Source organism: Pithys albifrons, chromosome 4 (assembly GCF_047495875.1).
Source record: "Pithys albifrons albifrons isolate INPA30051 chromosome 4, PitAlb_v1, whole genome shotgun sequence".
NCBI lineage: Eukaryota > Metazoa > Chordata > Aves > Passeriformes > Thamnophilidae > Pithys > Pithys albifrons.
In genome coordinates this window covers 86,735,538-86,762,914 of record NC_092461.1, presented here as the reverse complement: position 1 = coordinate 86,762,914, position 27,377 = coordinate 86,735,538, and the positions used below count along the sequence as shown (strand labels likewise).

The window sequence follows — 27,377 nt, the reverse complement described above, 5'->3', positions numbered from 1 at the left end:
CTCAGTTTTAGAAGTTTAACTAAAAATCTCCAGTCTTTAGACCATCTGCATGCAGTCAAAGATACATAAGGGAAGAAAGAGTTCTGTGGCACCCCCAACACCTCTCAACATATAATAACGCCCCCTCCCTTCCCCCCCCCCTCAAATCCTAAAACACCTAGACTGCAAACTGCAAAGTTTTTGTTTACCAAAAATTCTTTTAAAGGACTTCTATCTGACATTGTAAGTTAATTCATCCGAGCCAGACTTTGACATGTCACTTGATTCCTTCAAGCTAGAGATGCAGTACCAATTGCTTACCTGACTCACACGCAAATGTCTTTGATGTCTCATCATGAAAGATAATTGCCACTGCATGCTTCTTTGTCTCTCGAGGCAATCTGGTTATGTTTTTGATATTGTGCAGCTCAGTTACCTTAAAATAAAGAGAAGCATTTTATACCAGTGTAGAAATAATACAAATAAAAATATTAACTGCTCCATTTTTACTATGAATAGTTTTCGCTCTTTGTCTTGGTTTTGGACAGGACAGGGTTAACTTTTTACACTAGCTGGGAGGGAGTCCTGGCTAAGGTCTAGATTTTATTTGATACTATACTGCCAGGGCTGGGAGTAAAGGACCCTTGTTTCCCAGGAGAAGGGCATTCCTTCCAATAGGGAGAAAGTGTGGTGAGGAAGAGTAAGTCCATATTTGTCATGGGCTTTCCATAAAAATTATTTCTTTGTCTTACACATTTTGTTATTAATATTGTTGATGTTACTATTTGTTTTCTTATCTCATAGCTGCTTCCAGTAAATTATTCTTAGTCAATCTGTCATTTTCATCTTTTGTGCCTCCAAATTTCAACTCCATCCTAATAGACCAGGAAGCGGAAGGGGAAGGAGAAGGGGAAGAGTGAGTGAACAACATTGTGGTTTGAAGTATTGGTGGGAAAATTAAATTGGGGAATACCATTCCGAAACTTATTTATATTTATGAGCTTCATAATTGATAAAACTAGTAAGTAGGTAAAGTCTAAAGTTGCAAATATTTCTATAAAATGTAATGTATTAAAAAGTGAATGCTCTATTTCTCTAATAAAGTCCTACTTGGAATCATAGTTTACAATGACACTAAATCAGCCTTATGATTTTCTGTAATCTCTTTTTCAATATCTTTATTCATACAATTTGGATCAGCTTCAGATCAAATATCAAATAGAAGACCTAATGTAGGAAGAACAGTGTTCTATTAGTTGAGTGAGGTAACTCAATTAATATGCCAAATAGAATCACTACATTTGTAAGAATAGATCCTCATCTGTCTTTAAAGTATAACTGTCATCCTCAAAAGAACTCTAACTTTTCTTTTCCAACTATCTGAAAAGCTTATCAACAAAACATACCCTTGCAGCAAATTTACAGCATAATAATTCAATCTATTTTCATTTTCTTTTGATGCAAATTGATAACTAGAATTAACACAAATGGAAGAAAAATATGTTACTAAACGAGAGCTGGTGGCACAGCCTATATTAATCTGCTTAACACCTAGTATTATATTTTCTTCTCAATTTCTTAGAACTCTGGATAAAATTTATCTGTTTACAGTTGTGGGGTTTTTTTTCAGGCAGGACATTTGCTTCCGGCAGAATTAATTTCTAAAAAGTCATCCATGAGTTTGGCCACCTATGACTAGGGAAAAAAATGGACTGAATTTAGCTGGGGTTTTCTTTGTTTTGCTTTGAAAGTCTTATGCTCCCACTGCACAGGTATAGGATTCCTTTTCATGTGCTGGAAGGAATGTTTTTAAGGCAACAGGAATTTTATACAGTGCCGTAAGGAAATGGAACATGTTGGGGCATAGACATTTCAAAAAATATTGATAGTAGATGAGCAGTGAGAGGCATCAAGAAGCCTGCAAAAGAAACTGACACAAGCATGAAATGGAATGTGTATGTGCTGAGGACATACCTGAGCTCAGAACTGAAGACTGCTCAAGGGTATGTCTTGACAGCCTTCAACAAAAATAAGTCCAGTTTGTCAATGTCTTTGTTGCAACAGGTGGGACAAAATTGGATGCGGTACTCTAAATATTGTTAAATGTGTGTTGAACTGAGGGGGATAATCATTCCCTGTGTTGACTGGTCATGGTTCTCATACAATCCACAGAGCTTTGTGGCTGAGGCATCAAGATGCAGGACCCCAGCCACATGCCTGCTCCTAGATTGTTCATCCCAAACCTGTGCAATTGCAAATCCATCAAATCCATTTTCCGTTGTCTGTTGGAATCATACTGCCTCCCTAGACAGCACAAAACTTCTTATAATCCCAACGTGACAGGCAAAGTTATATATGAATTGCCTCTTCCAAACTCCCTAACTTTTACTTTCTTTCTTTAAATCAACGGGGTTTGAGCCATTTGTAGTTTCACACAAAAGTCATATTCCTCTTGTGTACATTCTTCCACAAAAAGTGACCTATTTGAAACTACCATGAGATACTGTGAGATATCTATTTCCTAGTCAAATGCTTTAATGGTTTAACATGGGTGGGCAAAATATTTCTGCCAGTAATATTTTTTAAAAAAAAATCATATCTTTTTACTTGAAATGCTTTGTTTTACAAGAACCAAATGAAATAATAATTGTAGTTATAATATTCTGAGGATATAGGGAATTTATACAGATTTTAGGAAAAATAATTTTACTGTGCAAGCTAACAAAGAAAAAGAGAAAAAAATTAGCTTCAGCACTCAGCTCCACTATATCTGAGAAAGCAGCAAATTTCACAGATTCACAGGATGGTTGAGGTTAGAAGGAATCTCTGTAGGTCATCTGGTCAGGATCCTCTGCTCATGCAGGACCACCTAGAACTCATTGCCTGGGACCATGTCCAGATGGTTTTTGAGTATGTCCAAGGTGAGAGACTCAGCAACCCTCCTGGGCAACCTGTATCACTGCTTGGTCAGTTTCCTAATGTTCAGAGTGAACCTCCTGCAGTTCCGTTTATGTTCACTGACTCTGATCCTGTCACTGGGTATCAGTTAAAAGATCCTGGCTCTGTCTTCTCTAAACGCTTCAAGTGTAGAGAATATTCTTATTAATGAGTATATAATGAATGACCCTTCTCATATTCAGGGTAAACAGTCTCAGCTCTCTCAGCCTTTCCTAATAGGAGAGATCCTCCAGTCCCCTCATCAGTTTTTTGATCCTTCATTGTACTCTCTCCAGTATGTCCATGTTTCTCTGGTGCCAAGAGCCCAGAACTGGGCCAAACACTCCAGATGTGGCCACACCAGTGCAGAGTAGAGGGTCAGGATTACCTCCACTGCTTCTAAAGCAGCCCAGGATACTGTTAATATTCATTTGCAGCAAGAGCATGTTGCCAGCTTGTGTACACCAAACCATTCACAAGGCGAAGGAGCAGTTCTATGTTTATCTGCTGGGCAAGTCAACAGGCTGACAGAAAGAAACCCCAGCAGTTAATATTTCAGGAACACAAGTTGATGCTAACAACAAGAGGCCATATTATCAAATAATATAATATCAAGTAGAGATTAATATTTGCTTCCATATTTGTCTTTTATATTGTCGGTATGCTTCCCTCCACAATCAGAGCAGAAAGATAGAGGCAAGACTGTGAAAGTCCATCCTCCCATTGCTAAAGAGAATTAAGTTAATCAAATTCTGAATTCTGGGTTTAATGCCAGTGGAGCATGATTCATTTCTCCACTTGCTGAAGACTTGCAATTAAAAAATAAACACCTGAGAGTATACATTATTTTGTAAGAAGGAGAAAATGAACTTTGTCTTGGAAAACAGACTGCTTTATCTCAGGGATTTTTAAAGCTGTAACTTACATTTTATTATTTTTAAAAACATAAAATCAATAAACCCTTTTAAAGGGAGAAAAATATCAAAGCTACTGAAAAGACAACAAAAGCCCCTTACAGAAATCATAACTGCTTTGAAATAATTTAAAACACCTCTTTGCAGACTTTAAGAGGGGTTTAAAAGACCAATAAAATTGAAAAATTATGTTGAAAAAGGTCCCCCTTTTTATGAGTAGTGCATTAAATAAAACTACTTTTTAAAGTAAGGAACATTATAACAAAATTTCCTCCCTGTGATGTTACAATGGATTTGTTGATAAAATTCAGTCTCATACATAGCAAATATTGTTATTCTTCAAAACAACAAAATAGAATTCTGAAACAACTTAGGCCATTGTTAAATTTGTACCAGTAACAAAAAAAAAGGGAAAATTTACTGTGCCATTACACATGTAAGAATTTTACATAGACTTTCCACAATAAACAGATGGGCATTTTCCCACTGTCAGATTATACTTTGCCTAAAACTTTGGTAAAGTTAAAACCAACCAAACCCAACAAAAACTTTGAAAATCAGTTTTCCTATGTTCCCCATTTGTAACTCTCGAGAATAAAATTAACTTCAACAATAAATAAAATCTCTATTATTACCTGCTCAGTGAGCAATCTTGTAAATTGATTTCTTCCATACCATTATCCTTCGATTTCACCCAGTAGGCTAAATACATACTTTTGTATTAAGCTATGATTATGTAGTTTATAACTTTTCACTAACATTAGCATGTTAACTTAGATTTCTTTACTAGACATTGGTGCTACCATTTAGAGCCATTCTCCATATGTTGTTCAGTGTGGTACGTGTTAGGGACTCTTAGCACCTCGACCATTTCTCAGTTCTCCTACTCCTCATCAATAATTCCTGCCTCATCTGTCCATCACTCCACAGCCCCCACACACATTTCCTTGGGGTTTTTTCCTGTTTGATTTCTCTCTGTTTTTGTACCAGTATCCGAAATCACTTTACGTTTCCTCTAGAAAGACAATTTAACACTAGTTGATAAAAAAATGTGAAATAGTTACTTAACTTACATGTTAACAAACTCTCTTTTTACAAGTTTTGTTGTTGTTTTTGTTTTGTGTTTTTTGTTGTTTTTTTTAATATCTTAACTGGTTTTTTTTATTTGTTAGAGGTTTGACATTGCTATATCAGAGACATCCCTGTACTTTACTTTTCATTAATAGCTGAGGAAAGAACATAACCCTGAAGGGCTACTAAGTAGGGTAATTTCTGGGAATGGTAAAGGCAGGATCTCACTCCTGAAAATCAAACTAGGCATGGGTTGCATCAGGGTATCAGGGCTACACATCAATGTTAAGTTACTGTAACTTGGTTCCTCTCACAGTCAGGAACTTGGATCACCTCAAATATTCCTTAAAAGCACAGCTGAAAATAAATATACTTGATCTAGACACCATTGTTTTTTTATGAGTCTCAGATTGTTCACCAAAATGTAAAACTTCTTTACAGATGTATATCAAAGACTGAACAAGAAAGCAAAAACCCTATAATAAGTTTTTTGCCACTTCATGAATCATCCAAATATTGCTTGAGGTAATGCAGTACACTTCCTCCCATTCTCATTGTTTTCCTTTATCTTGGACTGCAGATAAGCCCAAAACTTAATCTTGTTTTGTGTTGGTGTAACATGTCATCTGAAAAGAGCACCACATTCGGAGCTTCTACTCGCTTCCATTAAATAAATGTTATGTAGGTACAATAAAATCCATAATCTTCAACACCTTTTAAATGCTGCCTAGCCACACCTGGGTGGATCAACCATCAGGGGAAAAAAACCCCCCACAAATAAACAACAAACAAAAAAGAAAGAAAGGAAAAAATGGAAAAGTAAAAGAAGCTCTATGCTTTTTTATATCATGGCTGCATAAAAAGATTCTATATTTTTTCCAAATAAATTAATAAAATATAGAACAGTGCATCAACCTTAAAAACAAGAAAAGAAGCTAAGGATTCCTCTACATGAACCAACAATTAACAAATCATAGAATCACAGATCATAGAATTGATTGGGTTAGGAAAGACCTCCGAGATCATCAAGTCCAACCCTTGGTCCAACTCCAGTCCATTTACTAGATCATGGCACTCAGTGCCACATGCAATCTCAGTTTAAAAACCTCAAGGGATGACGAATCCACCACCTCTTTGGGCAGCCCATTCCAATGTCTGATTACTCTCTTTGCTATATCTCATGCTATAGGGTTAAAAAGGCAGGAGGATCAGAGGAAGTAGAAAACTTATGCCCTCACTTTGAAAAACAAATATTTAAAATAAAAACCTTTGTTTCCTTGAAGACTTCCCTTGTTTGATGTCTTATGATAATTATTTGTAACCTGAGAGGTTCACAGGAACTTGAAGTCACCTTTCTGCATGAAGATCCTAAATTTAACATTAATAGCAAATTGCTTCAATTCCCTACTCTGTGCCATAGCGCCCAAACATTGTCTGATGTCAGGGGACTGAGTTACAAGAAACACTAAAGGATTGGTCTATATTAGTTTTAGTGCATTTCTGTGCCAATTGACTTGAAAACATATGAAAAACCTCTTGATAGATTTCAGAAGTCTAACTCCACTTGTCTCTAGCTAAACCAACTGTGATTTAATCTCAGTAAAGTCATGCTGTGAATTCCCAGTAAATAATTCAAATGCAGGAAACTTATTAATATAAGAAAGTCTGCACGCGTATAGGCTGATGATTAGGGAAATAATTCATGATTAATATATAGAAAATAAAACCTCTGAACTGTAGACTCAGTCTTTGAAGTAGACAATTACCTATGTCTAGCCAGTAGAGATCAGATAGCAACAAACTTCTGATCTCTTTAAAAACACTTTAGCCCTTGCCTGTCATAACATTTCAGAACAAACCCCCCTCTCTGTCTGAGTACTGACCATAACAACTCATCCATGTTAAGAGCCTATTTTTACAAGCTAAAAACACCTACAATTTTCCTGTGACCCATGTTCTACTTAATGTCTTCTTTTTCAAAGAGCATTTGTTACTTAGGTAAATAAGAGGAAATAATTACCAGATCACATTTTCATAATGCTTGCAAAATATTTTGTATTATAAAACAGTCACTGCCAATGCATATTAAGATACCTATCCTTGACTTTGGGAATTATGTTATTTTTTTCTTTTCTTTTAGACATTTTAATTACATTCTTAGATATGAAAGGATTTTAAATTATAAAATATATTTAATTTATAAACAAAGGCTTATATTAACTAGGATGTATTGCCTCATAACAGCCAGTGTAACTCGCCTGTTTTCTGACTACTTTCTTTGGAACTACATTTATTTCTCTCAAAGACGAAGGATTTTAGGAACAATTTGATACATTTTCTCTTTAATCTATCATACTATATCACTGAACTACACTGGACATTTATTTGTTTGTTTGTACTAAAACCCTGTTTTAGATATGCAGCTAAAGATCTAGGATCCACTTTTATGTTACCTGGACATATAAGGACTGTATGTGTACAACACATCTAGGGCTCACTCTGGTGATCAAATTATATGTTCAATAGATAACTCTGACACAGTTACAGAAATATTACTTCCAAATCACATATTACATTTCCATCACTACAAAAATTATAATTCTACAGGAAATAAGAAAGGAGGTCCAAAAGAGACGAAAACCACAAAAATCGTGTATAAAATCTTAAGAGCTCCATTCTGGGTTATATTCTTTGAATTCTTCCAAATGTGTGCCTCCCATACAAAACTGAGAGGGAAATGATTCTGGGACTCCATCTACTGAATGTTATTTTCACTGTGCAGTCTTGGAAATTGCCTGGGCAGAGGAAAACATCTGAATTTACATAAATGGGTTTCTCTTTTGCATTGCACACTACCTTCCTGTCATTTAATTTCTAACTAAAAAAAAGAATAGAAGCAGAAGAGAGAGCTACAAAATGTAACCATTCATCCTCTTATTTCTTAATAATGGCCCACATGCTACCATCTGTTGTGTAATACCATGCAAGCAGTAATGGAAGAGAGCAAAAGCCAACACAGTGGCAAGGAGCAGGCACTCTAGTGAGTGACGCCCTGCCAGTTAAAGCAGCACCTCAAACCTGAGACAGCATGGCAACTAGAGAGCAATATAAGAAACAAGAGCTATGTTAACTATCATCTCAAGAAAAGGGCAAAGGAGGCACCAATATGCTAACATTACTCCGAATGTTGCTGTCAGTCTGCAAAAGGAGAAAAGGAGATGTTGGCTTACTGTGGGTGAAAGGACTACAGACAGATCTCAAAGCAACTAAACATCTGCCTCCAGCTCAGTTTTCAGTCATACTATCTGTAGCTAGCAGCAGCTCCTTTGACATTATTAAATCCAATTGCCACAGAGTAGAAGTTTTATTACAGCTTCAGACAGGGCTGGATGTGATTTTGGCTCTTAAAAAAGGCAGTGTGCTGTCTGAAAAGCATAAAGACCTTTGGGAGTGGGGAAATGGCTCCATTAACAGAAGTACAGGCCATCCATCAAGGGAAGTGACTTTTCTTCTTTACTCAGCACTCATTAGATCAGATCTACAGTACTTGTGTCCGGTTTCAGGACTTCAGTGAAATTGATAAGACAAAGTGAGTTCAGCACAGGGCTCTCAGAACAGCCAGAGCTGGACCACCTACCTACACTGTGGTGGGGGTGGCCTGAGGGACAGTAGCTGCTCCAGCCTGCAGCAGGGATGGCTTTGGGAGCATCAAACTGAAGTCCCTTCAGTGCCTCCAGGAGATGGAGGCAGACTCTTCACAGCTGTGCCTGGTGGGACAATGGGCATAAATTGAGACAAGAGATGTTGAGACTGCATGTGAAGATCAATGTTTTCACCAGGAAGACAGCCCAGCTGTGGGATAGGCAGCCCTGAGAGGCTCTGTGGTCTCCATCACTGGAGACCTAACTGGGCAACAACCATGTCTGCACAGACTTTTGACCTCAGCGGCGGATCCACTGTGAGCAGGAGTTGGACAAGAGAACTCTCTAGGTCCGTTAACTTTTGAGTGTAAGAAAGGGATGCTAACAGACTTGTAAGGATATTTGGACCTTTGTGGGTTTGGACAAACTCACGGGATTAGGCATTCCAAATATTTAAGATGAAACACAGTTTCCTGACTTCGGCAATAAACCATAGCACCAGGGGATGCAAGAGACTGGAAAACATGTCTTGAGGTAGTAATGTAGTGAGAAGCAATTAAAAAAAAAAAAGAAAAAAGCTATTTCATGAAAGAATAGCAAGTCAAACCACAAGATTACAAGAGGCACATAATAAGGCAGAAGAGAAATCCCAAGATCAGAGAAGTGAAAAATGGATCATAAAAGAGTAAAAACAATTCACAAAGAGAACAGAAGAGTTTTCTGCATCTCTGCATGAGGATTTACTCTTGGAATGTAGAGTTGTTATGGTACCAACACTCTCCAGGAATTTTGCCAAGGAGTGGCATAGCAACCTCCACATTATGCCTCCAGAGAAGGTCTCCAGCTGCTATTTCAGAGGATGAAGTGTTTAAGAAATTTCTACCAAATAAATGTTGATTCCTGTAAGTAGTAAATGGAAACCACACTCATAACACCAGTAAGAATCTTGCCTGTTAACTGGAAAAACAGATAATAAAGAAAAAGGGATAGAACGAATGCATATATTAAAAATGAACTAGATATGTCAGAAATGTCAGGTCAAGAAAGTAAATTTTGATAGGAAGAAATGTGTGTAGGTCTGATAGTACAGGGATAACGAAAAAGTCCTTTTTGCCCTCCAGGGAAAACTAAGATTTAAAAAATGAAAGTTTCAATTTTTCAGCACTTTTGGAGAATGTAGATGGCATTAGGTAAATTTCATCTGAATAAAAAATAACTATTTTAATTTCTCAAAATTTAAATAAATGCAAGAGAAACAGAAATTATTAATATTAACCTCAACCCTCTCCTTTCTTTAAGTCTTCACTATTGTTAACTATTGATATATCTGACTTTCCTATAGGCTACCACCAGGGTACCCAGTTTCATGTTATAATCCAACTACCTACCGCATAAGCAGCTACAAACTCCTTACTTTTGTGTTAATGAAATCTAAAAAAAATTAAGAATAGAAACCTAACTTCCTTGACTAGCTTTTGTTATGCCACCTTTAATGCTAGACTGTTTGCAAATCAAACCTACCAGGGCAGAGCAGGCATTAGAAGTCATATCAGCTACCTTTACTAGGCAGGGATGCAGGGATTTTTCCACGTCAAGATACTTTTTATCAAACTATGCTGCTCCAATACTGTCAGGATTGAGCTGCTGCCTAACCCATAAAATCAACAAGCCTACTGAGAATATTCTAGTTTTGGCTGGTAGCCTGGTGTTTTAAAGCCATACTTAAAATACGAACCGTTCATGTGTACATGGACCTACTCCCTTAATGAAGATTTTAATTAGGATTTTCAAATACATACTGAAAAAAATGCATACACACTTCAAAGGGTATTTGAACAGACAGTCATTTGCAATACAAAAATCCCAGTTCTCCTCAATCCCATTTCCTCGCTGTCCTAAAGAACCTTTGAAACATGTTTTCCAAGCTGACCTTTCATTTTGATGTGAAATCTGAATACCAGACTACTGCGCCTGGCATTAAAAAAAAGGGGGAAAATACAGCCTTCTTTAAAGGGTAGTGCTGACAAAATTTAAACTACAGCCTTAATACTGAAAGAAGACTCTAATTTGAGGCCCAGGTTCACACTGGAAAAATAACACCATGCTAGAGCAATGGCAGAGAGGGAAGGTGATTCACAACTGAAATAAAATAGGTTTCACAATTATATTTCCAAATTCCAGCTACAATAAAAAAAACAAAACTGCTTTCAACACCAAACTTCCTGCTAAAGCTAGCAGGCATACAAACTATGTTTATGCCTGAGAAACAAAATGAGGCATTTCATTTCTGCAGCTTAATTATCCAAGAATAGTAAGATAATGCTTCACAATGAATGAGTAAATGAATTAGATCATTATATATTTTAATACTCTTATGAGACTTCTAAAATATACTCAACATACATGGAAATTGTTTCCATGTTTCAGAGTTTTCACTTTTATCATTCTCAAAGTACATGATTGTGCCCAGATCTTTTCTATTTTTAGCTCAAAGGTATTGGTTAATTAAAAAGAATATATTACCTGTCTTTGACTAGAAAGAAAAGGAGAAAGGTATCTTCCCAAAACTTCCTTTTAATTTCTCTCTTAGTTTACTCAAATTGGCTTATCTGCAATAGTTTACAAATTCATCTTGTAAGAACAGATCAATTAAAAATAAGTGATTATTAACACAGACTAAATTTGAAAACAAGTCACTTAAGCGCAGTAATTGCTTTAGTGCAGTAAGTGATGAGTATATAATTCTTCCTGCTAAACTGCTAGTTATAACCCTAACCATGAAAGCTCTCACTAGATTGACCAGCAGGGTCAGGAGTCTTAGAGGATACAAGCAACCATAGGCTTTCAATGCACATAAATTATGGCTGTATCTATGGTGAGCACGACACCAGCGGCTGAGCCTTCAGTTTAACTCCCCTTCCTATCCCTTTTAAATTGTGAAAGCCTTTAACTTCAGCTCTAGGTCACCTTAGCCAGATCTTGAATCCGTGGGGAATCCTTGGACCAGAATGAGGTGACAAAGGCTGGCTTACTTCCATTGTAAAACTCACAAGGGTAAAAAAAAAAATATCACAGCTGAGATAAAACTCATGGTGCAGATTTTAAGGACCTCTCAGATGCTGAGTATCTGCTGAACTATCAAGAGCTACATTCAGAAAAAAAGTTCCATTGTCCAGGAAAGGAGAAGAGACCTCATGATCTTTGCCCTCCCTATTCCTGGCTTTGTCACCACTTTATGCCAAAGAGGAGAAAGACATACACAAGCACAGGACTCATCTGGGGGCTCTGCCAGATATGGAAAAAAAATTAATGAATTTAGTTTGACTTAAATTCAGTCCATGCCTCTACATATGTATGTATATATACTCTCAAAGTAGTCCAGAATTCTTTGGGTGAAAAAGGCAACTGAGAGAAAAATGCAATAGAGAAACCTGAGGTAAAAGGAAATTTAAAAAGAGTCCAGTAATTTGGAAAAGAAGAAAAGGAATGATTCTAACAGAAATGTAACCTTTCTTTTAGGTATGTTTTAAAAGAGTTTTGATTTTTTCAAACTTTTTGAAATATTTTCACTTTATTTGTTTCTAAAATTAACTAAAATTTCTTAGCTGATAATTTGAAAATTCTGTTAGCTTAATTGTCATTGGGGAGAAATTAATTTTGAGTATCTATTATGACAATTACATACAGATACATTTTCAATTCTAATGCATTTTTAACAACCTTCATCAGCCAGTGATTTGAAATTCAAATTTTCTTCTATGAAGAAGTAAAAATTAGATAGTTTTGTGATAATTTGCATAATAAATGGCTCTTTATTTTCATTGCAAAGCCTCCCTTACTCTGAGTAAATAAAAACCTTAAATGAAATGTATATATATATATGGCCAAACTTCACAAACGAAGATTTGGGAAGGGCTGTCCCCACGTGGGTGTGCCCTTCCAGCCTGCGCAGTGGATTTTAGGTGAGGCTCAGCGTGCACAGAACTGGCCCCACCGTTTAAGTCTTGAGGTTCATCTGCCACGGCCGAGCGAGCTTGGACGGTGCCAGTGAAGTCCTCAGGACTAGAACCTACAGCACCCGGCATTTCCCAGGAGGTCTCCCATCCAAGTACTAATCCGGGGCTGACCCTGCTTAGCTTCCGAGATCTGACGGGATCGGATGTCAGGGAGGCATTTAACTGCCCAAATGAAATACAGTACTCTTAATATGACTTATTACATTTCATCTCCCTTTATTAAGAGAAAGTAAATTACAGTGACAAACCTGTCTGCCCTCCCTCAGACACCATAATCTGCTGTTTATACCTATTTCCTTTTATATCTATTGTACAAGGGTCTATGCCTCTTCCTGTTTCCAAATGGAAATGCTAAACATTACCAGCAACACAGATACATAATTCAGAGTAGCTTCAAGGGAAAATGTTGTCATTAGGAGAAAAAAATAAAACCCGCACATAACATTTTTTTACTGGTGTTATAAACAGCAGGCTAGATAATTAGGTCTTTAACTTTCACCATGAACCTTTATTATTTATGTAGTATACCTACTTTCTACACTTGAATAGTGAAAATGGAGACACAGAATTCTGGAAAAAAATAACAAAAGCAGAGGCAAGTGCTAAAGGCTAGGTATGGAAGACCTCTACATTACTTTGACTTCTAGTTCTATAGCCCTAATTCATCATTTTCTCGTTTATGGCAGTGGGCCCCACTGGTTCTGATTATGGTCTTCCTACCCTGTATCTTAAGACAAATAAGTAACTTTATGTCAGACACTAAAACAGTTAATGATTTATGCATTCTAAGAGACTTTGCAGGCTTTTGACTTTTGCATTACACCCCTGATGGGCAGTTGGGGCCCATCCCTCTAAAAGTGTCAAGCCCTGAAGAGGCAAGAAGAGCCATCACCCTGCCCTCCACATGAGCCTGGCACCCATTATGAAAGGCGGGAAGAATATTGGGGATTCACAGCTCGGCTGGTGACACTAGTTTGTGGAAAACAACCCCTGCCTCGGGAGAGGCGCAAAAGGCATGCTGAGAGTATATAAATTGACTGTGACTTTGGAAATTTGGGTTCTGTTCCTGGCCCCCACCGTCTGCAGATGGAGACAATGGCCTTCAGGACTCCTGAGATGCAACGCTGGATCCCTGGGCGGTGAATATGTGACTCATCTTTTCTTATCTCTTCTTTTCCTTGCTGTCCTGGACTCTTCTCCTGTCTTTCCTCCCCCATGGATCTTCCCCCCCACCCCCCCATTAAGGTTATTTTCTATGTCACATTACACGGAATTGTTAAAATAAACACTGATAATCTAGTGTCATTTCACTTTAATCCACCCCAAAGGGAATGATTAATAACAACCTAGGTTAGCCCGTCCCCTTCCCCAGGAGCAGGTCGTAACACTTTATGTTTATTTGCAGCGCTTCTATACATACATTCTCCTATACATATTATGATACACATTGTTATATGATTGCATTTGATTTTTCATAACTATTTTTCACTGCAGTCAGAAAAAATTATAAATATCATTCTGTTAAACAGAGGCTTTATAAATTTGATTTGCTTAAATTCATACTGTTTTTCTGACTTAACAGTACACAACCTGATTTCTCTCAGGGTTCTTAAGTAATGGTCATCACAGAAGTATATTTCACACAGATTGTTTCAGAAATATTAATTTTGTCACTTCTGGAAAATGTGGATTACATTGGGAGGGAAGGAACAAAGAATTGTCTGGTGAGAACAAATGAAAGTTAAAAATATGTGCTTCAAACTTTTGATTTGAATTTAAGATTGTCAGGACTCAGTTTTTCAAAAACACTGCATTAAAAAGGGGAATTTGATTAGTGCAAATCTCCACAGCAGAACCCAGCTGTTTTATAGTCTAGCTCAATTGTTTCTTCTTGATTTCCCCCCGAGGACCAGTGAGGACCTGCTTAAGAGACCTTAATTCCAGTATCTCTTCTCCCAAGTGTCTATTCCCCAGCTTCAACTGTGTCCCTGCTACTAAAACCTGCACTTTAAAAACACATGGTCTTCTTATTTCAGAACTGGCCACTCCTGGGCAATGTCCAGGAAGTGCACACCTCCCAGCTGCTTGAACAAATGAGGGAGCATTATAAGGGTGTAATTTGCTTGGGTGCAAAAACCTGAACAATTCCTCCTTGCTTTCTCTTAATGTTCACCTGTCCTGATGCACTGACTCTCTTTGCCTCAGGTATAACTAAGCAGAGGAGACAGACTATGTCCAGGCTATTCACTTCCTTGTTCACCTTCTATTGTTGAGATTTTTTATTTTTGCACCAGTCTCTGTGGCTTGATGCTGTCAATTACAACAGATTTATTATCTCTACTAGTATACACTTTCTTCAAAAATTTCCCATCCCATCCTTCACTTTATCATTTCTCATATCAATCTTTGAATGGTCATCTTTCTATCGACCTTGGTGTTTCTCACAGATATCCAACAGATAAGGTGCTCTCATAGAGTGCCAGAACATTATTCCTTTCTTTTTCTTTCTTGCTCTAACATTTGGCTATTTCTTCTCTCCATTTTAATTCAAAGATTTTCTTTTCCCCATTACCAAGTGCTAGAGGATATACATAAAGAGAATGACTCCATGATCTCATCTTAAACACCTGTCCCTGTACTAGTCTACAGAAATGACAAGTAGTTATTACAGGGAATGTCAGGCTTTAGCTCTGAAAGAACTGGGGGAAACATACTTCATTACTCAAGAGAGAAAATTATCTGAATTTCCATCATATTTGAAGCTTTACAGATTACATGTGACATTTTAGCTGCCAAAGTCAGAAGGGTTTCTAAAAAATACACACAAAATACAGGTTTTCAGGGTTTTAAACTTTGCCAAAACATGGCTAGATTTTCACAGCAAAAGCCGAATATACATAACCAACACACAGACCACTGTCTTCTCTACCCTAAAGCAGAAACAGTAGAAGAGTTCAAAGAAAAGTTCTCTTGAGACTGTTTTGAGAGACACTAGGAAGATTAAGTATATTTTTTCCATCACTAAAAATAACTGAAATATACTCGGGAGAGTGCAGGACCAGTTTGACACAATACATGCAGCACAGGGATATATCAAGAGCTAGTAGCAACTTTAATTCTTGGTTTACAGAAAAGTCTGTGTTGGATGGAACACCTGGTCCATCTCGAAAGCATGGTCTTCAATTTGATTACACAGGGCCTTGCCAAGCTAAGTCTTCAAGGTTTCCAGCAAGGAAATACTGACCTCACCTTAGTGTGCTCTGATATTTAGTTGTTCCTACAGCTACTTTTTTTTTCATTCCATATATCAAGCTAATTTCCCCTGAAGGAACCTCTGCTCATTGCCTCTTGTCCATCCCCTGAGCATCCTTGAGAAGAAAACGCCTGAGTCACCTTATCCAAACTGGAAGGCTGTGATTAGCTGCTCCCAGGCCTTCTCTTTTCACTGCTGCAAACCCAGTTCCTTTAGTCTTTCCTCAGGTTCTCCAACTTTCATCTTCCTCACTGGCACTCTGGTTTTTCATGTCTTGAACAGAGCAGTGAGGCGACCAGAATGAGGCACTATATTACAAGTATGGCTTAACAAGTACTCTGTATAGAGAAGCCTTCCAGGCTGAGCGTCCTCATTCTTCTGCCCAGATTCCTCCTGAGGCTGCCCAGGACATGGTTTGCCTTCATTGCTGCCACGCATCAGGCTCAGCTCAGCCCACTGCCCAATGGGACCCTTGGGACCTTTTCAGCAGAGCTGCACTCCATCATTCAGTTCCCAGCCTCTTCTATTGCTTTGGTTATTCAGCCTCAGTGTAGAACTTCAAGTTTAGTTTTGTAGAGATCATGGAGCCTCCATTCCTGAAGATATTCAAAACCCAGCTGGACATGGCAATGAGCAATGTGATCCGACTGATGCTGCTTCGAGCAGAGGATTGAACTAGATGGGCTCCAGAGGTCTTGAATTGTTCTATGCATCAGTGGCATTTTGGAAGTTTTACGTTACAATTCTTTTTCTTCTCCTACTGAAATGTTTAAATATTCCTCCCTTATTCAGTATTATTTTTGTCCAAGAAAGAGTTTCAGCCTTTCAGCTTGATTCATAAAATACAGGCTTCTACTTAAACAGCTGATTTCTAATGGCAATAGGCTCTATTTTGCTGCTCAACTTCACACACCCTCAACCACTACTATGAATTTACTGTAATAAAGTGTACATGGGCCTTCACATAAGAACCACCACTAACAGGTGTTGGTGCTTTGTGTTGCAAGTAATGATTATCTTCACTTTTCCTCTTTTTATTTCCCTCCTTGATACTTAGATTCAGACACTAATGTCACTGTTGGGGAACTTAATGCCACCCATTGACATCACTTCTTTATGTACACCATGAACTGACTCTTCAAATGATTACATTGTGATTCCAAGGTTTAGATGGATGAATGGAGTCCTATACGGAAAGAGACTATTTATGCATTTTAAAATCATGTTTGTAGGAGCCCAAAGTCCTGCCAGCATGCTCAAATTGTAATTTTCTTCATTACATTGTTAAGGAAAGAAGTTATTGCCCTAACACAATCTTTGTTGAAAAAGATTTTTGTTTTATTGGTTTGCATGCTGCCCTTTGATGTGCTCAGACTCTATTAACAGCTTTATTACCAGCACAGCTCCAATTATTCCTGCAATTTGCTTTCTGGTGCATAGAAGAATGCTTGTTTTGAACAACATAGTTGTTCAACAACATTGTTGTGTGCTTGTGCACACAAGTGCCCAGGAGACCTTAATGCCAAAAACCGTTCAAGAAACTGCTGTAGCTGATACAAGAACTTCCCATAAATCACTGGCAATTCATTCCATAAATGTCTTAAGGACAATCAAGAAGTGAAAGAAAATTGTAAGGTATCTTCCATTGTTTGGCCCTGGCCACCAATTTAATTCAGCAAATAACAGTTAGAAGGCTAACGCTATTATTTTTTCTTATTATCTATTCTTGTGGACATACATTATATAACATATGCTTAACACCATCTGTCTCATACACATTTTTGACTATCAGAAGTCATTATTAAAATGTTGTGCATTTTATATCATTTTGCATTTGCAGATTTATATAAAGCCCATCATAATCAAACATAATGACAGGAAAAACAACATAAATCTATAAATCTTATCCTACTTTAATCTTGCTAACATAAAACTCAGAACCTCAGAGATAGCTGTTGTTTATACAATCTTAACAGAACAACCTGTCATACTGCGTGGATTAAATCAGTAAGTCTTGAACTCTATCCTAGATATCAGATATCTATTTATTCAAAGGGTAAGCAACTAGCATTTACAGATTTAAACTTCTCTTGCTCCAAGACAGCTATACCTTGTCAGGGACAGACTCAACTGACAAGACCTTTACTTCAGGTGAAGGCTATTTAACTTATAAGTGAAAAAGAAGCATGCATGAATGGAACTGGAAATTTTACAAGGAATGGAAGAATCCTTACTCGTTGATTCCCATTTTGGTATTTATGGACTACCACTAGTAATTCAGCTATGTCATCATTTGGGGTCTTGAGTTACAATGTTCTCTGTGTAGCTCAGCCTGAAGTATCTATGATCAAGTTTAAGACACACAGACATTGTGCAGAATCCTCCCTTGCATACCCACACCAGAACATATCACTTTTCTCTATGTAAACCCCAATACAAAAGTGCTTATTTCTACTCTCTTTCTGGTACATTTCCTTCATACTCGGGTATCTGGTAAGTTTTTTGCTCCTGATGGGTCACAATCTGTATTTATAGCCAGTCTTAACTATTCTTGTCAGTCCCTCTTCAAACTTTACTTTGCTCTTTCTAATTTTTTTTGCAATTAATTGGTTGACTCTGCAACATTTTTTTCTAGTTCACTTGGATACACTTGAGGTTTTGCTCACATTTCTAGTAACCTTCATGTTGCTGCTTAAACATGTTGACCTGTAATGCTCCTGAAGGCTTCTCCTAGTGGGTAACAGGCACTGGTACTGTCTGATTAGTATGTCTCCAAGGCCTGAAAGAATTTAACTTTTTACATACCTTATACCTTCTATCACAGAAATAGGCAAGCTTGTTATTTATGCCTTCGTTTAAGCTGGGTAAGCTGTGGTGTTTGGTTTTGGCCTTTTCTGATAGTACAGGAACAGATACCAAGAACATACCAACATATGGGACAAGTACACTGCTATTTTATGCCATCTTTGGAGGGAGCACCGACAGTTAACACAGCTCTTCTGCACAATCTCTACAATGAATGTTCAAGGGAAAACAGTACAGCTAAGTTATAACTTACCTGAGCAAGAGTGTAATGGTCTAAATTTACAGTAATGAGAAGTTTTAATTCGATACCAGAAACTGTAGTGAACAGATGAGGTCACATTTCGACTAATGAATGTAATATGCACTGCTGCTGTCAGGAGGCACTTGTCTAGGACTAATGCCATTACTGTTATTTATAATAAGAAAATTGCTAGTTAAAAAAACCAACACTGAAGCAATGCACAACAGCAATTTACAGAATTTACAGAATAACAAATAAACCCATATATAGTCTGGATACTGGTGGGGGGTGGGAGGAAGGCCATTTTCTAAGGAGACCAGGTTATTTACTCATTAATGAGTATTTATTTAGCATATGTAAATCAGAAAATCTCTGTTTTCAATTCTCTTAGCTTTATGCTACCAGTTCTGTTTATTTTTAACTTTGTTTAGCCCTTCTGTAACTCACATTGCCCAGTACGTAAGTTTATTACCTAAAAGTGTAGGAGATATATAGTTATCTAGGTAAAATACTTTAAAGAGGAATTTCACTGAGCCTCATTTAACGGTCAGACATGGAAAAGTGGAGATCTTGATGACTTACTTATATTGCAATACTGTTTGTGATCCTGGACACCGATTTGAATGCAGATAAATCAAAATACTAATTTTTGTTGTTTCCACTTGAGATGTAAAATTTTCCTCTATAATTCTGAACAAGAGAGCTAAAATAATTACACAGTACAATACAGTCTGTGCTACTACTAATCCTTCTTCCAATGTAATGTAGACCAATTTGAAAGACATAAGGTCCTAGACAATCACACTGCATTCTGAGTTACACTCTATGCTACGCCTTTTCTTCTACCAGTTATAAAGAAATTGTACAAGAAAAAGGATCTCAGGGTTGATATATATAGTCTTTTATTAATATTAGAGTGTGAGCAGTGCCTTTTGCCTCTTCAAGCATGTTGTCATTTTCATAAGAAGTCAGGCCTGCAGCTTATATTTTAATCTCTCTTTTAAAAAACACCGGATCTCTTTTCTTCAAGAGTTAATAATGTTTTCCATTGATTCTCAGAGTTTGGAGTTAATCTTCAACTTGCATGCCATATGCCCCCCCCTTATATTTTGTGAGCAAATAAGGAAATGGAGAATTTCAAAACAGGGCTAGCAGTTTGCACTGGGTAGAAATAAATATGCATTTTAAACAACTTCAAAATATAACAAACCACTTAACAGCTCTAGAAAAGAAAGACAGAGAATCAGGGTGTTTTCATCCAATATCAGCAATCAAATAACTGTATTTGATCCTACAGTAACCTGCACTGTTCACTCAAGAGTTATGCCTGATGACTCTTCACAAGTCACACACATCTACTTCAACACTATTTCATGTATTGGAACGGAGGCAAATGAGGAGAATAATCACTGTGGAATAATAAAATATCCTTGTGAAAAAAACCCAAAAAACAACAAAAACAAAAACAAAGAAGCCAGAGAATAAGATTCAGGTTTTCTACTTCTGAATGTATACCTTCAGAAGTTATTTCATGGCTTTTATTTGAAAAATGGCTACGATCCAAGTGAATGGATACAATTCCTCTTTCTCTACAGCCAGAAACCTATTATCCTTTCAAACAGGAAGGAATATCCAGTTCTTTCTCTTCTCCCTCCTTGTGCTCAAGGAGCAGAATAAGAAGGAAAAAAGGGATGAAAAAAAGTAACACTCCTGCTTTCCATTTGCAGAGGGCCACGCTTCCATCAATATTACAACATACAGCTGCATCTGTATCTATGTTATTTTCTTAGCCTCTCAAACGGTACTTTGCATTTCATATTATTTTTCTATGAAAAAATTTGACAAGCAACATATAGTCTTTCTGAGTCCTCATACACATAATGTATGCTATATGCATAACACACTCAAAAAAACCCCCTAAAAATACCCAAACAAACCAGAAAACCTTCCCCCAAAGGCTTGCAAAAAATCTGTGGCCATGTTGGAAGCCCATGTTGGAGCAGGATCCTGGCCTGTGAACCCATGAAGAGAGGAGCTCATGCTGGAGATGGTTTGCTAGCAGGACTTGTGGCCCCATGGGGGACTCACACTGGAGCAGCCTGTTCCTGAAGGACTGCACCCCATAGGAGGGACCCATGGTGGAGCAGTTCATGCTGAACTGCAGCCTGTGCGAAGGACTCACTTTAAAGCAGTTCGGGGAGGGCTGTGTCCCACACTGGAGCAGGGGAAGGGCGTGAAAAGTCCTACCCTTGAGGAGAAAGGAACAGTAGAGACACGAAATGAACTGACTGCAACTTCCATTCCCCATCCTCTTGTGCTACTTAGGTTTGGGAGGAGGGAAAATCATGAGTGAAGTTGAGCCTGGGAAGAAGCAAGGGATGAGGGTAGAGTATTTTTAAGATTTGATTTTATTTCTCTTTACCCTACTCTGATTTGATTAGTAATACATGAAATTATTTCCCTCTGTTGCATTTGCCTGTGATGATAACTGGTGACTGATCTCTCCCTGTCCTTATCTTGACCCATAAACCTTTCATTATATTTTCTCTCCCCTGGCCAGCCAAGGACAGTAATGATAAAACAGCTTTGGTGGCCACCTGGCATCTAGCCAGGGTCAACCCACCATAGCTATAAACCCAAACCATCCAATCAATTCTTTTAAAAACCTATCATCAAGTTACATTTTTAAAGTAAAAGGGTTTTTTTAAATTCATGTTGAAGAGAAGAATCACTTTTTCCCAATGTGGATCTCCTCCATGTAGGGAGTAAACATTGCCGTTGTGGTACATCAGTGAAAGTGCCAAACGTCTAGTAATTGTCAGTCCTAAACTTAGATAGCAATTGAACATAAGAAGTTGGATTTTTGCCAATATGAAATTACCAGGGCTCTTTTTCTTATAAATGTTCACAGGAGAACTGTCTGGAATTTATTATATATATGGTTTTAATTTGGAGACATGAAGAGGCTACTGGAACTTGAAGGCCAATTTGTGGTTTCACGATGAGAATATCAGACCTGCCTTCAAGAGATGTAGGTTTACATCCACACTTTTTCACTGCTTGCCATGTGGCCTTTGGTTGAGTCTTCTTTGTGTTTCAACTTGACAGTTTTAATGTAATATCTAACACTGACATGGCATAAAGCTAAAGGTGACTTGATAGAAGACAGTAGTACAAGCACAGAGCCCTGCCCTATTTTAGGATTAGCTAACATGAAGTCGACTGACAGACTTTGGGCAGGGACTGATAACAGGACTTTACAGGACAAAAAGGACCCATGCTCAAATATCTTGCTTCCCATCACAGAAGTGCAAGTGATAGAGAAAGTATGGAGTATCTCAGTGAATCCTGACCTTTTACTGCTAAAAATTCTTTTTGTTGACATAGCTTGTAAATCTTGAAGAATTCTGGAAAAAAATGTTATGAGTGTCATTGTTACAACTGAGGCATTTAGCATTTTCAGAATTTGTTCAATACTTAGTAACTATTGATTAAACATTTGAATAGGCACCCAATATTACACATTTCCAAACTTCAAATGTTTGAATAAAAAATGCCAACAACATTATTCTGTTATTTCATATGCATTGAGAGTTTTATGCTCATGTGTTAAAAAACAGTGTGATATCTCACCTGCATCAATGAGACTTAAAAGATGTTTTACTGTGCTTTTATTGTCAGGATTAGGTTTTCAAGAAAACTCACTGAATTGTTTGCAAGCTAGACATATCAAGAACACACTCTTTCCAAGGACAAGTGATAAACAGGCAGTGCTTCAGTTCACCAGAAAGGCCTGACTTACCTTGTGAAAGTTCCTGAAATATGCTGCCTTCTCATCTGGAAATTTTTCTAGCCTCCTGGGTCCTTTACTGGAAGCCTTCTTGAAAACCAACCAACAACGTCTGAAAATCTGCAAACAAAATTAATGGATTCTATCAGGTTTTTTTAAAGGTTGACAGCATCACAAATGTACTCAGTTACATAACTGACAAAGGAAGAGATTTTAAAGTAACAAGGTTATATTTCAAAAGTCTGGAAAATTCTGAGAACAACAATTATTTCTACACAAGTATACCCAATTTGTAAGTTTACACTTATTGTCAGTGCTTTGTAGGCTTTTTTTGCTTCAATTTCTTTCATGAATGCTAAATTTGACAATTCCTGAGATGCGAGTAAATCCATGAACCCTGGATATGAAAGGAATTTTAAGACTATCATTAGAAAAAGCACTTTTAGAAATCACTTCACACATTTCTCCCCTTCACATATGTCCATCCTCTATTTCTATGAGAGTACTGATCCTATTGAGAAACATTTGTTGCAGCTTTTAACTGAATACTGTAATGAGCAGTTAGCATTGCCTTGTGTAGACAAAAGAGAAAACAGAAGGTTGAAGGAAGCACTAATGTGACCATTACTGGACAACAATGTCTAGTTCTGCCAGTTCAATGACAAACTTTCCAAGGAAAAGCTATGCAGATTATTAAATTTTGAGAACATGTAGTGAAAAATAAAATCCTCCAAAAAGTACAAGGCAGACCAGTATTATCCTCTCATTTTAATGAGAAACACACTAAATTTTGCTTTAAAAGCATTTTTAAACAAGGGTACTTTATTAGACTACCTGTCAAGCATTCTCATTGTATTGCTATAACCAGAATTTTAAAATAAGGATTGAATTATGAAATAATCATACATTTGCAGTTTAAAGAGAAGCTGATTAATGATAATCCTCTAGACTATATTATGCAAGTAAGAGATTAGATATTAATCTAACCGTATAATCAATGACAGCAGTTTACTTCATTATTATCCTATTCAGTACTTGCATGGCTCTATAAACAATACCATAAGGAATTTTATGTTATTAATTCAAGGATACATTGAAAAAAACTCCAAACTCAATACTAGTTAACGATTCTACTGGCTGTATGTGAAGAGCTTTATTTCTGTATAAATTCTAGAAAATATAATGACAGGGCACAAGTAATACAGTACTATTTAATTTGAATAAATCATATCCCCCACTACCAAAAAAAGGAAATAATTAAAAATGCCAAGGAGGTATGAGCAACGGTTTTCCCCTTAGTGTGATGCTGTCTAAACTGAGTATATGCAGTAAATATAGTGTCATTAATATAATTAAGCTTAATTAACCATGTTATGATGTAATAATACTGACACTATCCTATTGGCATTATCCTAGATGAATGTTATTAGTCCAAATAAGTGTTTTCTTTTAAAAATCTACCATCAGACTACACTATCATTGTTTCATTATGAAGACTTTTGGAAGAAAACATAGCATTTAATTAAATCCTCCTACAAAGCATACAACATTTAGGCTTTTCCATCTCAGGTTGTAAAGTGCCAACTGTACAACTGTACTTTCTCTCAGAAATTGCTTAACCTGGGGGAAAGCAAAGACAATATCATACTTCCTGAAAAAAAATGACATTACACTGTGGAACATCATAAACTATTTTTATTAGATAGTACTTTCTTCAAAAATAACACCTTGGCATTGTTGCAACTTTGACTTTACCAAAGCTACAGCACTGCTCCCATAGTTATTTCTTGATTAAAACATATTAACTACACAATGTTATAGCATGAAAAGCTCCACACACACGTAGAGAGAATACTCACACTATTCTGACCTTACTAAAAGCAATAGCACCAACTGTCTAAAGTGGACATATTTATTCATTTAATAAAAGTGCCACTTTAAATGATACTCCTGGCTCTGCTGGGATCTTGGATGTTTTATCTGTATTTTCAGTTCAACTGTCTTCCTCTGAGGAAAGTCTTTTCCTAAAAAGTTCTTTACCCAGATAAAATTCACTGTCTTTATTTCGAATGTTTTCTCCATTTCCTTATTTTCATTATTTGTCCTCAATTTTAAAGTTTTAAAAAATTCTCTTTAGAAAAAGCAGGTCAACCTAAGCCTGCATCATCTGCAGTGGTGGGTTTTAGCATAGCCACAAAACCCACATTTTACAGATGACCTGCATTTTGGAGAGCTGGGGATAATGTTACAGGTATTTTATGCTAATTAACAGAAGTTTTTTAAAGGTTGTGTAGTTGGTTTTTTTTTATAAACAAAAATATGTATATAAATAGAATTTCCTTCAGTGACAAACAAGTAGGTTATTCTGAATGGCAGCTTCAGTCTTCTTTTTTCAGTGGATATCAACTCAGGACAGCTCGAAAGTGAGTTTGAGGGTTTGCAACTAAACTGATGACATTTTACACAAAGGGTTTGACCTCATTAGTGGGTGCTACAAAATATCCATCAAATACTAGAGCTCGATGCTAGTGATCTTTAAGGGTGCTCCTTTCCAGGCCTTTCCCCAAATTTCCGAATTGTGATGAATTCAAAGCCTTGAGCACACAAACTGCAGGAATGAACAGCCTTTGCTTTTAAAGAACACCAAATACCATGCGGATGGATCCATAAGTTTGCCCTTTAACTGTTACGGCTTCAATTTATTGGCATGTGGTTTTTTCCAGACCTTTAGGAAGAAGAGAAATCTGAAGAATGAAATAGCTCGAAGAGGACTCTGGATATCATATGTACATACACCATGGCACATCCTTGGTTTGGGATTTTATTTTTTTTAACCTAATTTTAAAGCTGGTAGAAACATATAAAGTTCCACTGCATTTCAGCAGCCTTTTCTCTTATTATACCAACAAACAGTTTGTATCTCAATGTTTGAAACTTCATTAGCATATGAATTTACCTATAAATATGAATAAATATGTGCAGATGTGAGCAAATAGCAAACAAACATTTGCCTTTCATAAAGCACCTCATTGTTATACAAAAGCCTACTCAATTATTCACGAACTGTGAGATACTCTTTTATCCCTGGCCTACTTTAGGATGCCATTGGCTGTAATCTAAACTTCTGAAAGACTTCTAAAGTCCTCAGATAATTGGGGTAGTCGTTGTGAGAGAAATAAGCATCAGCCCTTCAACAACAGGGAGAATGAGAACGACTCAGTGTTGTCTCCATAATACCTAGTACTTCCTGTGAGATTTAAGTGTCTCTTTTCCATACATGCACAGTTGAAGAAATGCCAAATATTTCATCATTTAATCAGGTTTACATACTTGGATGGGCATTCATTGCTTAACGAATATGATTTTAAAATTTTGTATTGAGGGCAAACAACACAAATGGCACCCTACGCTATTACTTTTTTTACTGGAGAAATTCTGAGAGATAGCATTAAGTACATGCTATTTTTAGATTTTCTTTTATTACTATATCAATTAGAAGGACCAAAACTTGTTCATTACAAACTTGAGACAGATTATATTGAAATTACCTGCTGAGCCCTAGTCATAGAAGAACCTCCTTGAACAACATCCTTCCTTTCTCAATTTCACGAGATGGGAAAAGCAGAATAAAATAGTCCTCTAGATTCCACTACCTTTTGTGCACACTTGTGCACACTTGTGGTCTAATGAAAACTGATTCACTTGCCTCTTCAATAACATATGGGAATGATTTTCATTTACCGTGTCCAAGCTTGCAGGGGACAGTAGCCTCTGTTCCTAAGGATGGACCCTGAATAGCCTCATCTTGTTAGAGACAGAAAAGGAATCCAGACCTAAACAATATAACCTTATCACACCGCAAATGATTTCTGAAATTTTCTGGTCAGAAACTCAATTCCCAGTACGGATACCTTTCTATTAATCTTCAGAGATCCTTTCTTTTATATTTTACTTGAAACACTGCAAATGACCAATTCATTATAAAATGTCTGCATGATCTCCTTTTTGTACTTTTACTCCTGCATAATTCAACAATCAGCTCACCTTTCCAGCATGATCACATATTTTAATATTCGTGACTAATATATGCAATATTTGGCCTCTGAATGGACCATTACTTTTTATGGTCATATCACACAGTTCTGTTTTATTGTTGCCATGGCAGTTCATAATAAATCCATTAAAAGATATATTACAGGAAATCCATTGGCTAAATTATTTTTTTTTTCAAAAAGAAGGAAATTTTTTCCTTTTTCTAAAATACTTTAAAATAATTGGTTTACAGTGAAAACCGTATGCAGGATTTTCCATTTCCCACAGATTTCTAAAGCCTTTTCCTAGTCATTTACAATAGATGCTTTTCAGTATAACATTCTTCTTATCCACAGCTGTAGCTAATAAAGCTTTGCCAGTCAGGACTAATATTTAGAGATGGGATTATTATTGACAAGTCTACACATGAGTCCAGAAATTTCCCTTTACACTAAAAAAAAACCAAACCAAAACAAACCCAGAAACAAACAAACAAAAACTCGTAAAACACCAAAATCCTTATCTTTTTTTTTTTAAAGATGCCAAAAAGGAAAGTTAAAACACGATAAAGCCTTTTTTTTTCCAAACCACTTATGATGCTCTGAAATCTCCCTGCCCCCAGTCAAAAGACAGTACAAATGGCAGCTTTCTTGGGTATATTGGAAAACCATCTAATTTCCTGCCACTAGCTGTAGAAA

General features: G+C 36.9%; 1 protein-coding gene across 1 annotated transcript in view; it reads right to left on the bottom strand.

Moving 5' to 3' along the window:
* The window catches only part of DOK6 (docking protein 6), a 244,065-nt gene that overhangs the window by 125,336 nt on the left and 91,352 nt on the right, over positions 1–27,377 (bottom strand). The window contains exons 2-3 of the mRNA XM_071553138.1: positions 22,660–22,767; positions 301–415 (exon numbers count right to left, since the gene is read on the bottom strand). Of these exons, the coding sequence (XP_071409239.1) occupies positions 301–415; positions 22,660–22,767 (223 nt within the window). The remainder of the gene's footprint in view (positions 1–300; positions 416–22,659; positions 22,768–27,377) is intronic.